Source organism: Cryptomeria japonica, chromosome 6, assembly GCF_030272615.1.
Source record: "Cryptomeria japonica chromosome 6, Sugi_1.0, whole genome shotgun sequence".
Classification (NCBI taxonomy): Eukaryota; Viridiplantae; Streptophyta; class Pinopsida; order Cupressales; family Cupressaceae; genus Cryptomeria; species Cryptomeria japonica.
Window position 1 is genome coordinate 517,373,943 of NC_081410.1, and position 15,412 is coordinate 517,389,354.

Here is a 15,412-nt window from a genome sequence, read left to right on the forward strand (position 1 = left end):
ATACAGGACTCGTTATGAAACAGAATTAATTATATTTACAATAGTATTATAGAATTCAGAATTTAATAAAATGTACTTTTCTCATAGTATATTCAAATACAAATTCAACTTTTACATGGGATGCTCTTCTTTTTCAAAAGTAAATACAATATGTAGCTTTTCATTTACATTTTTGTAACTAAAATATAGCATCCCTTTTTCTGATTCTTTTTCTACAAATCATGTACAAAAACCAGCAACTCCTAGCTTGACCTTTTTTTTTTCATTCCAAGCAACCTGCAAATAAATCATAAGGCTTGACCATGGAGTGCTCACCTCCCAGCCTAGGCTTACTAGAAGCCACCCCCGAACTTGGAGAACCAAGCCCTAGATAGGTTACACACATGCAAACACATCAAGCAAGGGAAAACAAACACAACAACACTTTCCTAACCAAGGCTACACTTCATCATACAATGTGATGATTTTACACGGGTGGTAGTGGACCAAATACACTGAGGAGACTGAAAGAATAGTAGATCACAAAGCCAACTCATGGAAAAACAAAGGTATATCATAAGTTCATTAACCCAACATTCCTTATGCCCCACAAGGCATTCATGCCATACTTTCTCCTCTTATGACCCCCAAATGCACAAACCAGGCCATGCAGCAAGGGTCACATATACATCCCTTGAGTTCACTCTCATAAACAGAGTCTCTCATTCGAGGGTTGTCAAACTTCTACCACCCACAAGACCATCCTACTCTCCCAAGAGTATAAGGCCTTGGTTACTCCCAAAACACCAAAATTGCATACAAGCAAATAAAAGATAGATTGCATAATAATAATGTTCACAAAATAAAATACAAGAGAATCACTTTCACATACAACCAAACTTTCCAACATAGACATGCAACGGAAAAACAAAGAGATGAACCAACCTTCAATCTACCCAATGGTATGCTAGAACTAGTTTGAGGATGAGGAGCCCAAATCCACAAATGTTCCTTCTACACTTAGCCAAATTTTGAATCCAAAACCAATTTTTCAAATTGCATAGTCTCAAAAAATGGAGAGTGGGTGATTACCCACAAAATCTCTCATTATTCCTAAGAAGACCTCAGTGAGAGTTCTCACAGGTTTCTAAAACTGAAAAAGGAAAAAGTAAGAAAAAGATCAAAAAGGATCTCTCATCAAAAGGGAAGGTTATCTAACCTAGATGGCGCCTTCTAATTTCAATTTTTGTTAACCTTAAGAAACTCACTTTTTGAGGTGACTAAACAGTCACATGGGAGTAGACACATGCCTAAAAATACTGCTAACCCATAGGTATACCTTATGGGCTTTAGGGAACACCTTTAACTACCCCTAGGAGTCCATTTGACCCCTTATAAACCCATGTGAAGTTAACTTTCGGGTCAAACTTGAGTTCACCACTCCAAAGATTCTCTACCCAAGGAAAATTTAGAACCACATTCAAATGTTTGAAAAAGCTATGGTTGAAACAACTCCCTCCAAGAGACAAGTCAAAAATCAAGGCATAAATCAACACACGTGTCGAGTGACACAATAAAATACATTACAAAATTACACATGGAAATTGTCTCTTGTTAGATTTAAATAAATCAATAAATAAAATTTAACTCATAGGCATCATTTACTATTACAAATAAAATACGATACATACGGGGTGTTGTCTCTCCAAATAGACAACCCCTAGCTTTACGAACGTACATAGGTCTAGGTTTGGTTCTCCATAATGTTTCCATGGTCACATGGATAATTTTCCTGTGCATCTCAATTACACATTAGTAATTCCAATAACCTCATATAATATTAAACACATGAATAAGAATACACATCAAACACTCTACATACAATTTACATCTAAACAAATCGATATATCTTATATCCAAATAAATCCACATAAGCAATTATCATAATCCACATAATGTTGATCCATACATAAAACATGCATCATATTTCTATCATCATAGTAAAGTCTTGCAATTCCAATAATGACATACATCATCACAAAGTAATCCTATTCTAGAATCATATAGAATTCTATATCTATAATGCATAGAAATGAAGCATCTATATATCAATGTTATCCCAATCATGGAATCATATAAGTTCTAAATCCATAATGCATAAAAATAAAGCATCCATAATAGTCTCAACATGAAAATCACTAAAATTCTAGGATGAGTCGGGGTAGGGCCTCACACTAACCCCAAAAATTTGGTGAATTTGATGATCTATAGATGGGCAAAATGAAGGCGCAAATGTGATAATAGGACCCTATTAGGGTTTTGAAGAAAAAGAGGAATTGAATTAAAATTTGGAAAAGGGTCAAACCTAATGGATAGGGTGTTGGCATTCTACAATCTAATGAGAATATTTGATGTTGTCATTGATGAAAACCAACTGGCAACCAACAGGCAACCAACTGGCAATAGGTTTCTACACATGCACCAACATCACAAATATCATCCACCAGTAGCACTTTCACGAGCATCCAGATTACACTAGAAATGAAGTATACCAACACTTAGGCCAACATGGGATAAAGTTTTGTTTATGTGAATTGTTTTGTAAATGTAATTAATTATTTGTAAGCCAACTTGGTATATTATAAAGACTCATATATGTGTGCGATCTTGTAGATCATTTTGATATGTAATGAATAGGAAATTATTGTATGAGGTGATATAGTGGACATTGAAGGTTTTGGTTAAGGTATCTACCTGAGCTTAAACCAGTACTAAACCAGGCATTTGAGATGCTATTTTGAGTAGTACATCATACTGGATTTAATTATCCATATTGTAGTCAGTGAGACTCTTTTGAGTAGTGCGCTCTAGGCAGTTGGCCTTCTTGCATGTGCAGGCCCCTGTTGTAAGTAGTATTTATTCATATTGGCCAGTGAGTAAATATTGTGGGTCACAAATCCCACTAAGGTTTTTCCCACACCGGTTTTCCTCATTAAAATATCTTGTGTTATGGTGTGCATTTATGTTGTCTCTATTATTTTTGTTTACTACACTATTTCTTGTTTATGGGTACATTGTTTTGGGTTGCAAAGTCATAAATAAGTTCAAATATTTAACTAATCACCTAGAAATTGATTAAACCCCCCCCCCCCCTCTCAGTGTCTTTGGGACTGTCATTGAATCTAAAAATTGGTATTAGAGCCTGGTCCTCTATTTCCAAAATCCTAATAGCTTGAGGAAGATTTTGAAAGCGGTATAGATGGATAATTTAAGAAAATAATTGGAAGGAGCTCTTGAAGATTTTGATGTAGAAAAATCAAAGAATATCAAACTTAAAGATGATCTACGGACTACTAAGGAATTCATTAAAGGACTTCAGGAGAACATGGTTATAGCACAAAATAAGAGTAAAAAACTTCATGAGCAAATGCAGAAATATGATGATGACAAGGAAACTCTTAGTGATATTGCAGACACGTTGAGGCAAGAGAACACTAACATGAGAAATGAAATGCAAGACTTAACCATGAGGCTATGTAAGGATCTTGAAGACAGAAAGAAGAATGAAGAAGACTTGACTAGGAGACTTAATGATGGAGGTAATGAAAATCTAAGACTTTGTTATCAAATTAATATGCTAAAGACAAATCTGATTCACATGCAACATGATAAAGATAAGCTTGTGAGAAAAGTTGGAATTCTTGAAAATGAGTTGATTACTACAAATGAACACAAAGACAAATTAAAGAAAAGTTCACAAAAACTTGATGACATGCTGAAAAGACAAAAACCTGATGGAGATACAATTGGACTTGGATTTGAACATGGAGAAAGTTTCGGAACTGCAAACAATCAACATCATAGTAAACTGGTATGACAACCTAATGCTTATTAATTTAGTGGGAAATTTTTTAATTGCAACAAGTTTGGTCATAGAGAAAATTAGTGTAGATTTAGAAATAATCAGAATACAAACTTACCCACCAGTCAATGTTCCAAATGCAATAAAGTTGGTCACAATTCAAAAAATTGTAGAATGAATGTGAAATGCTATGTTTGTGGTAGATTTGGGGATTTATTTAATCAATTCAGAAATCAAACTGGTCAAGGATATGGAAAATCTATTCAGAGGAATAATGTAACTTGTTATGCATGTAACAAGATTTGACATATTGTAAAATTTTGTAGAAGAAAGACTATACCGACGAACAATAAAGGATCTAGTGTGAAGGGAAAAGAAAAGGTAAATGAAAAAAAGCAAAAATTTTCAAAATAATGGATTAAGAAGGTAGATCAGAAAGTTGATGAATCTATCTCTGCATTGGTAGAACAGAGTAACCCTCCATCGATAGGAGATTCCTCATCTAACTAAGGAATAATCCTTGGGGGCAATTGTGAAAAATTGAAAATCATGCATTCTACCCTCAGTTGATGGTAAGAAGACACATTTCTTCTCTACCAGCAGATATGTTAAGTTTTTACTTAATCGACGAGCATTTAATGTAATTTTTAAAGAACTTTTTGGCTATATAACACCAGAAAACCCTGATTTTGACTCACCAAGAATTCAAGCATTCAGAGAGCATGAAATTGAGCAAGTGAATTCTAAGGCAAAGCCACAAAGTGATTTTTAGGCATTCAAATTTTGAGTAAGAGATGATTCTATCAGAGCTTTTTCAAAAATTCTGAAGGGTGTTGCTTTTGCCGAAGACCCTAGAATCTACATTCATTGCAACATAGAAAATCTAGGAACCGATGATTTAGAGAACATGTATAGTGGTGTCATTACTGATGAACAAGGTTTAATCAAACTAGAGCATAAGATAGTTGAAGACTTAGGATTGATTGAGATACTGAACATACCTGAATTTCCTAAGGAGGTAGTCTGTCTAGTTCTGAGTAGAGTTCATAGAGAGTTCATGTGGCTTGAATCTGTTTTTAAAATCTCTATGGAAGTAATCAAGGCGGTTATTGGTTTACCCTCAATTGATAGTAGGCCTGACAAAACTAAGAAGATACCTAACAAGGGAGTTATGGAGTTAACCGAAGCTACATCTGACAATATATCTCTTATGGTTAATGACAAAAATTATGATAATGTGAGATATGTGAGTATGGTACTTGGATAAAAAGTAACTCATGCAAACAGATTGAATTCAGTTTCGAGCTTATGTATTCATAATACATATGAGATGGTAAAGATCAATGCTAAGATTGATGCTTGTGAATGGCTTAAAAATGAATTAATAGACAACCTGAAAAAGATCAAGGCACACAAGAAAGGGACAGTTCATTTTGGCAACCTTCTTGTGTGTCTGATGCTTTACTTCACCAAAGAGATACCCAACATTGGTCATAAGGAATTTGGATATGACATCCCGGTAGGAAAACAAATCAAGGAAGCTATCAGTGGTATGAACAATAAAAGTGACAACATTATAATAGATTACTTAAAAAACTTTCAGAATAAGATGAGAGCTAGAGAAAGGTTACCCCAGAGCATAGTAGACAAGTATGACAAGAAAATATGCTTTGTAATTAAATGTGATGAGACATGGATGGAAGCAATTATCTCGGTAACTATTTGGGTTACTGAAATGGGTTATGAAGTTGATCTAAACATTCTCGAAACATGTGCAGAAACACTACTTGAGGCACCTAGAGAACCAACTCAAGAAACTTTTGGAAATGCTGAGACCATTGAGAGTGTTGTTCCAATGCAAAAATAGAGAAAAATAAGAGAGAAATTTATTAGAGATGCATCCAAGATGGGCAAGGAGGTCAAAGAAAATGTAATGAACATAAGTGGTATATCTGCTAGTGATCTGGAAGGATTGAAGCTGGAAGCTCATGTTTCATCGGTTGTTACTTCTTCAGATACTGACAGTGGGAAAGTAACCGAGTTCAAAAGAGTTGAAAGGAGGAAGAGAAAACCCTCACCAGTACCCTCTCCATCTCTCAAGAGGACTAGAAATTTGAGGAAGAAGCAACAAGCAATTAGGGAACCTAAAAAGAAACTAACACATAAAAAGAAACAGACTAAGACACTAGATACCCTGACACCAGAGGAACTGGTAAATGAGATAACATAGGATGGAAATATTTGCAATGTGAATAAATACTATCATTCCTACAAAGATTCAGACAAGGACACTATAGAGGCCAGTATAATTTTGCATTTAGATATCTATAAAAATGTTTTGAATGAAGTTGTAGAGGATCTATCGAATGACTTATATTTAAGGTTACAAGCTAAAAGAATGTCAGTGATGGAACTAGATAAAAAGCTAAAAGTTGAAACATTATTGGCAATGCACCCTGTAAACTCTAGAGAGAAAATTGATGAGCTGAACTCTGAGGCAAACTGATCAGTTTTTGTCAATGAACACCGAAAGGTTAGCCTAATGGCTAGTAGAGTTAAGGAGATTGCTAATGAGACTGCAGACAAATAGGATATCTTTTTTGTTGAAAAGGAAAAGAAAGAGGAAAAGGAAAGGCATAAAATAGACAAATCTTTTGCTAAGGTGTACTGAAAGCACAAAGGGAAAGGAAAGATTGGTGGTGTACTTGCTATAAAGGTAATAGATAACATCCCTCCACTGGCTCAGGATATCCCTCCATTAACTTCAACATCACCGATACATACAAAAAATCAACTGAATAAGGCAACTGATGAAGTAACTCATGATGATACTAACCTAGAGTTTGAAATACTTTTCACCATGAATGTGGATACACAGGATATAAACAATGTTGTGGATAAAGATGATGAATACTAAGAGGGGGGGGTGAATTAGTATGCCAAAAATCACTGTACTTAAACACTTTCCTAGACTACTAGTAAATCGGTAAAACAGTTTAGCAGAAAAACCAGTTAGCACACATGCAAATCAAATAACAAATAATGCATTCACCCACAAAAGTACAAACACCATAACACAAGAGATTTTGACATGGAAACCCAAATGGGAAAAACCACAGTGAGATGGAACTCACAAGTAACTATTTGCAGAATAGGAACCAGACCGGAAAAGGTTAGACTGGTTAAGGTCGTACAATGTTCTTTGCCAGAACATATCCTATTAGGAATGTCAATCTCTATTAGGAGATAAGTCCAGTTAAAGAATACCTTGCTAGAGGATTTTAGATCCACAGATGTGAACCACCTTGTTAGAGGATTTACAAAAGGTTTTTAGGCCTACCTAGTTAAGGGCTTCAGACTTGTCAAAGATGTGAGTAATCAACAAGTGAGTGATCTAGTAAATAACACAAATTGCTTGATTAGATCCTTGATAGATCATTCCTAATGCATTCCAACATTACTTCAATCTTCAACACATTCAATCTCTGCCTCTTCTTGCAGACCTAAACTTCTCTTATGTAATTACCCTTACAAAAACTCATCAACTACCTTAAACCCTAGCAACAACATAAAACCCTAGACATGATGTCCTTATAAAGGAATCTGATTTCATGTCGGTCCAATAGGATTACATTACAATTTCCTAGGGTCAATGTATCTAGACATATTTGGCAACATGACACAAAAAGCACCATTAACATGTTGGTACCGCCAAACAGTCGGTGGATGGTAACTCATCACAAAATACCAGTTGGTTGCTCATCACAGAGTATTACCGGTTCATACAAAATACTAGTTAAAGAAAAATATCGGTTGCCAGTTTGACAATAATAAAGACTAGGAAATATGAGTTGTGCCGCTTCATTCCACTTGAGATCCTTGAACCACTTGCAGTCTTCATAATGCTTCAGATTAGTAAACACTTTCTACAAAACACCAATAGTATAAAGACTATAATACATCATACCGGTTGAGCTTTAACTTATACATACAAAAGTGATCTCAAATCAAGTGTGTGTCCATCAATGGCAATCACAACATCAATCATAAAAAATGCCAACAATCTCCCCCTTTGGCATTGATGGCAACACTTAGGCAAAATTTTGACTTCTAAGTGTTTTACAACAAAAATATGCCATAATCAAAATTACTCCCCCTAAGCATATACACTATCCCTTTTGCAGAAAATACAATGTATACTACTCCTTAACAGAAATACCATGAAAGTATATATCAAAACATTCAAAATTTATACTTCTCCCCCTTTTCCAACAATGACAAAAAAAATATTATAGATCAACCCCCGTTTCATTAGTATTAAAAGAATAAGTGTTTATGATAGTAAAGAGTAAAACTTGTCAAAAACTTATTTGAAGTCCTGCAAAAATTGCTTCATGGATAAGGACCATGAGTCAAGTAGGGATGTAGCCACCTCTTTCTCTGTCTGCATCTGGGAGACCTATTCTTCCATGGCATCTATCATGATCATCTCTTGAGTGATCGTTAGGGCATCAAGATTTAGATAGCACTTTTGGGGAATTTGCAATCTTGGTAGTAGGACCAGTTGAAGTTCCTGCAAATTTCATGTCCAATTGCTTATCTCTACCTCTAGTCTTGCAGATTGTAGTTGAAGCTGATGAATAGTTTGACCATATGTGGAAAAGCAATCATATGGCATCTTGAAGGTGCTAATAAATGACTGCATATAAGATTGTAGTTTGTTCTTCTGAATGAGCACATCATCATAGAATAAATGAGGTTGGAAAATTTTGTTGAGTAGAATATTGCCCTCATTCATTGTATCTCTAATGGCCTTTTGTGCCTTCTGGAGATCAGACTGGAGCCATATTAGCTTTTTCACTAGGGCAGTGTCCAGAGCCTTTCGATGTGCCTTCTTGGCATTTGCTTCTGCGACCTCTTCTAGGATTTGTACCTGATCTTCTACAACTGAGCATAGGAGATTCAATTATGCAAGTGAGGAATTGGTACTAGGAAGGTTTGTACCAGGTATCAAACTGGTAAGTGTTTCCACTGTAGTTTGGATAACATATTCCTCCTTAGAGCATCCAATCGCTCTTGAGCGAGCTTAATACTCTACAACAGCTTTGATTCATTCATAGGCTGGAGATCAATAGGACTGCTAATTGTAGCCAGTTTGGCCTGACTACCGGTTGCCATTGGAGTCTCCACCTATGTGCTCTTTTTCGTTGCTTCCTTATCCTTGACTTTTTGCTAGTCTTCTTGAGCCTTCCTCTGCTCCTCTTCCTCTTTCTTTCTTTTCTCTTCTTCTTGTTTCTTCTCTTCATCTTTCCACTTCTTCTCTTCTTCATCCTTCTTCTTCTCCTCTTCCTTCTTCCTCTTTTCCTCTTCCTATTTCTTCTCTTCCTCTTTCCGCTTCTCCTCTTCTTTCTTTTCTTCTTCCTTCTTCCTCTTTACCTCTTCATGTTTCTTCTCTTCTTATTTCCACTTCTCCTCTTCTTTCTTTTCCTCTTCCTTTTTTTTCCTCTCTTCCTCTTGCTTCTTGTTTTCCTCTTCTTTTCTCTTATTCTCCTCTTCTTTTCTTTTATCCTCTTCCTCTTTCTTCTTTTTCTCCTCTTTTCTCTTATCCTCTTCATCTGCCTTTTTCTTCTTTTCAGCTTCGTGTTGCTTCTTTTCTTCTTCTGCCTTCTTTTCCTATCCTGTTCCTTCAAATGGTGTACCCTGAGTAACATTTTCACCATCTAAGGCATCAACATCAATGGGGTCCATTTGTCTTATGACCAGTTATCCTTCACTATTATACACCTCATCCGAGTTGCCAATTTCTGATTCCTTTTCAATTTGCCAATTTGCCTCAGATACTTGATACAATCTCAGAGCAGCTTTGGTATGAGAGTGAGTATCTTTTATTACTTCTAAGGCTTTTCCTTCAAGCAATATGAGTCTTCTTCTCATAAAGAAGAGGCCTTTAAAGTTCTCCATGATTTCATAGATTTCTGAGTTGGATACATTGGAAAATATTGTGCAAATATTTATTCCCTCATTTCCTGTTCTTTTTCAATGGCAATGCGCCATTTGGTGTCACAGATTTGATATCTGATGGTAACCAGTCATTAACACATAAATACTTAATGATTTCCTATTCAACTTCTTCCTTTTCTTCATTATTGAAATCATCAAAATGTTCTACTAAATCATTAATAACTTTCTCCTAATATTTTCAATAGTTCTTTGACAATGTGTTAAAGATTTGTAGGAAGAGGTGTCAATATTTACCGGTGCAAATGATGCCAGTTCATTCTTTGTCTTTTTCTTTGTTTGCCTAGTCTTCTTATTAGGCTGTTCTTCTAACACAGTTTCTTCTAAGTCAGGTGTATTTCTTTTTGTCTTCCGCTTCCTCTCAAAGACTTTTGCAGGTGTCACGTTTGGTTTCTTCTTAACTTGTGACCGCTTGGTCACTTTGGGACTTGCTGTAGTAACCGGTGTCGATGCTGAAGGCACCACCTTTCCTTTATTTTCTGAGGGTTCTACAATTGGTGTAACCCTTTCCAAATAAGTGTCGGTTCTCTTTGCCTTAGGATCAAGGGGTTGAGGTGATTAGGGTAGAAGCATACCCGTCCAACATATCATTCATTACCTCATAGCCCATAGGCTCTACTTCTTCCTACCTAGGCTCAAGAACCTCCATTAAGCATTCATCCACTTTGATGGTGATGTAGATTTCTTCCTCATACTTTTTGACTAAATCATCGGATATTCTTATCCTTTGGCTCATCTTGCATCTGAACTCATCAAATTATTTGTTCAGTGCTTCCGGATAGCCAGTTCCAACCACTATAGGCTCTCCTTGATTTTTTTTGTTACCGGTTGGTCGACAGACCACTGAATATCACCTACTACCAGAAAGTAGCCTTGAAAATAAAAGAACAACCCAACCAATAGTTGTCCAAACTTGAATCTTAGTGCATTGTCCTACTTGATTGACTTAATATTCAACATAAGTTGTCTTTGCATGCAAGTGCACAGATCAAATGATGTGTCTTCCTTGATCATCCTATAAGTGGCATTTACCACTGCAGTAGAGACAAAATTAATTCTACTAGCAGAGAACGTCCGGTAACCTATCACCATGTAGGCATATTTGACCAGATCATCCTTGATTGAGTTGATGGTCATGCCCTGTGAGTCGCTCATTGAACTAGTGAGCTTGGACATTTCAGTCTTGCTGACCTTCCTTAGGGCTGGCACTTCCCATGTATTGCAGAAACCGGTGATGGCATGAATCACTTCTGGTGTGATATCATGCATCCGCTCTAGGTACATCTTGTCACCGTGTACCCTACTTAGAATAATCCGAATGTGATCATCCAAAAATTCTTCAAGAAAGTAAACTGCATTTTGGAGTTTCTTTTTTTTTCAGAATGTTGAATTCCAGTTTAATTTTCTTGTCCTTTCCATAGAATAAGCTTAGTTGGGAATGGATCACAAGAGACCCTAGGTCTTCGATTTTGTAGTCTATGTAATCAGAAATCCCTTCTTCTACTATAACACCAGTTGGTACTTGAGGCAAGGTATTATATTTCGATTTTTGTTGTATGAAGTCCATAGAATCAACAGTTGCACTAGAACTATCATGAGATGTTGAAGCCATGATAAATGAAGAATTATGAAAAAATACCTTCACAAATTGAAATTTAGGGCTTTGCAATTTGAACTTCTCTTCACACTCCTTTGGTTACTGAAATACCACTTTGTGTTCTTCACTCCTTCAACAGATGATAGCTTTAGATTCTTCTCCATATTTTTGATAAACTCTTTGAGTCGCAATGTAAATCACTTTCCTTCGCTCTGCACTTGAAACAAAAACTTCTTCACTCAAAAAATGATAAGTGAGAAATGTTTTCAAAATTCCTTTTCAACAGGTTCTCCACCTACCATAATAAATGCTCCAATATTAGGGCATAAACCCTAATTTTTTCTTTTACCATTTCTGGTCTTCTACCGCCTAATAGGTATCTCATACCGGTAAAGGTCTTTTACCGTTGTAATCAGGGGGTTCGAAGTATTTCGCCATTTGCTCCCCTAAGCTTTTTTGATGCTTAGTTTGCCAGTTCTGAGATTTCCACACTAGGTGAAAAAATCGGTTCTTCTTGCAACACTGCTAGTTTCTTTCTCCAGGTTTTGTTCATATCCACTTAAACAGTTTCAATATCAATCTTTCCTTCCGAAGTCACCGGTATGTCATCTGATATGTTCTTTCTACTTCTGCAGAATTTCGCTGAATGACCTGGTTTGTTACAATGATAGAAAACCATTCTAGGTGCTCTCCAAGGTCCATTATTCATATTTCCACTCTTCCTTCTGCATGTTACAACAGTGTGACCATGACCATGGCAAATCCAACAATTTTCTCTCCATCTACTTGTCGCTTGATAGCCACTGCTACCTGACTGATGATTATAGGTATTATACCGGTTGTGATTTCGATTCACAAAAGGTTCTGGACCAACTCCTTGAGTCCTCTGAGGATGTCTTCCAGTGTTGTTCATATCAAACCTGCATTCTGATACTTTATGCCCAAACTTGTTGCATACATAACAATTACCATTGAACTTATTGGATCTAGGTACATTGTTTATAAAGTAAGGAAAATTATTGTAGGTTTTTCTCCTACACACATTGGCAGTATGTCCTTCTTTAAGACAATTAAAGCAAACAGGTTTAAAATTTTGCTTACCTTTATCCTTTGATCCCAGTTGTTTCTTCGATGCTCTAGCATTTGCACTAGAGGTCTCACGTTCCTCATGACCGGAATAACCAAGTCCATCAGTATTCTTGACAGGTTTGGTAGATTTAAGCTTTTTCTCTAGCTTAATAGTACTCTTGTTGAACTTAGCAAGTATTTCCTTTGACTCAGAGAGTTCTTTGGAAATAGAAGCATTTGTTTCCATCTAGTTTGCATTCTTGGAGATGGCCATGTTTAGTTCTCCTTGCATTTCTTCCTTTTCCACTTTGCTCACATGGAGTTGAGCAATTAGGGCATTGATCTCTTGCTACAGCTTGGAGATTCCATGATCTTTGTCTTTTACCAGATCTTCAATTTTCCTATGGTTCTCAAGCTCTTGGCACATTCGAATAGTCAGTCCTTCCAACTCTTTTCTCAGGTTGGAATTAGATTCATTCAGCTTTTCTACTTCTTGAATCAGGGCTTCCATGTCCGCTTCATCAGAAGAACTATTTTTAGATAACTCTATCAGTTTTTCAACATGTTCTCTCCTTTTTTCCTGAGAGGTCTTATATTTGACAATAAGATCATCATAAGCTTGCTCAGATGGAGTGAGCTGATGAGTAAGTTCCCTCATAATGTATTCCCCCATATCTCTTTCCAAGTGGTTAGACTTATAGAAAGGTTGGCTCTGATACCAATTGATGAATACTAAGAGGGGGGGTGAATTAATATGCCAAAAATCATTGTACTTAAACACTTTACTAGACTACCAATTAACCGGTAAAACAGTTTAGTAGACAAACCGGATAGCACACATGGAAACCAAATAGAAAATAATGCATTCACCCACAGAATTACAAACACCATAACACAAGAGATTTTGACATGGAAACCCAAATGGGAAAAACCATGGTGAGATGGAACTCACAAGTAACTATCTGCGGAATAGGAACCAGACCGGTTAAGGTCATACAATGTTCTTTGCCAGAACAAATCTTGTTAGGAATGTCAATCTCTGTTAGGAGATAAGTCTTGTTAAAGAATACCTTGCTAGAGGATTTTAGATCCATATATGTGAACCACCTTGTTAGAGGATTTACAAAAGGCTTTTAGGCCTACCTGGTTAAGGGCTTCAGACTTGTCAAAGATGTGAGTAATCAACAAGTGAGTGATCTAGTAAATAGCACAAATTGCTTGGTTAGATTCTTGATAGCTCATTCATAATGCATTCCAGCATTACTTCAGTCTTCAACACATTCACTCTCTACCTCCTCTCGCAAACCTAAACTTCTCTTTTGTATTTACCCTTACAAAAACTCATCAACTACCTTAAATCCCAGCAACAACATAAAACCCTAGACATGATGTCCTTATAAAGGAATCTGATTTCATGTCGGTCCAATAGGATTACATTACAATTTCCTAGGTTCAATGTATCTAGACATATTTGGTAACACGACACAAAAAGCACCGTTAACGTGTTGGCACCGCCAAACAGTCGGTGGATGGTAACTCATCACAAAATATCGATTGGTAACTCATCACAGAGTATTACCATTTCATACAAAATACCAGTTAAATAAAAATACCAGTTGCCGGTTTGACAATAATGAAGACTGGGAAATATGAGTTGTGCTGCTTCATTCCTTAATTCCTCTTGAGATCCTCGAACCGCTTGTGATCTTCATACTACTTCAGATCGGTAAACACTTTCTGCAAAACACTGATAGTCTAAAGACTATAATACGTCATACCGGTTGGAACAAATACCGGTTGAGCTTTAACTTATACATACAAAAGTGATCTCAAATCAAGTGTGTGTCCATCAATGACAATCACAATATCAGTCATAAAAAATGCCAACAAAAGAGACTGTAGAGGTTAAGGAAGATGATGTTAAGGACAATAAGATCTCTAAGATACCGGCACACACTATTGACTCTTAGAAGACTGCAATACCAGCACAAGCTGAGCAGCCAGAGACTAAGAAAACAACAGAGGATAAGGGAACTAACACAGAGCAATCAGAATCAGAGAAACCGACAGTTGAAGAGGCACTTGTACAGACTGAAAAATCAAAAGAAGAGGTACAAACACAGATAGAGGAACCAGTAGAAATTGTAAGTAAAGTGGAAGCAATTGATGGAAATAAAGAGCAAATAGTGAAGGTAATTGGACAAGCATCTGTTGAGAGGAAACCCATAGCAGAAGCAAGCACATCTACAGGTGAATTCAGACCCACTAATATAACAGAGGTTCTATTGGATTCTATCAAGAGGATAACAAATTGCAATGCCTTAGCATTTAAGACTATTGATAACACATTACCTATCTTAAAAATTATTGCACCTACCTATAAGATATATCACATTAATGATTCTATAGGTAAATTGGACACATTGTCCAAATTCATTGCTGAAAATGTCATAACTATAGATAAAGTGAATGAGGATACTATTAAGGAAAGAGTAGATAAAGAGAAAGGAGAATTCTTTGAGAAGACAATCAAAAACTATAATGAGCATATGGATTCATTATTACCAGTACTCAACTCAACAATTTTGGAATATAAGGAACTGTATCGAGAAGCATGTAAACCTCACTATTTGACAAAGGATATAGATGAGGATATCAAGAAGACACAAAAAGAGATTGATGACATTGTAGATAATATGATAGGTTCTTTCGGACTTATCTTAGATTTTGAGTAGGAAATGACAATTTTTGAGGAGAATTTAGAGAAAATTGAGAAAGAGAAAGCAAGGATAAGGTCAAAAGCCCGAGAACTCAAAAGTAAACTTGGTCCAAAATTGGACAGTCTCATTACTCAATAGGTTGAGTTACCAAAGGCAACATTTCAAGGA

At 36.2% G+C, this 15,412-nt stretch overlaps 1 protein-coding gene across 1 annotated transcript in view; it reads left to right on the forward strand.

The window, feature by feature from the left end:
- LOC131876675 (uncharacterized) overlaps positions 1-15,412 on the forward strand; it is a 182,120-nt gene that overhangs the window by 140,058 nt on the left and 26,650 nt on the right. The window contains exon 2 of the mRNA XM_059222126.1: positions 14,495-14,774. Within this exon, the coding sequence (XP_059078109.1) occupies positions 14,495-14,774 (280 nt within the window). The remainder of the gene's footprint in view (positions 1-14,494; positions 14,775-15,412) is intronic.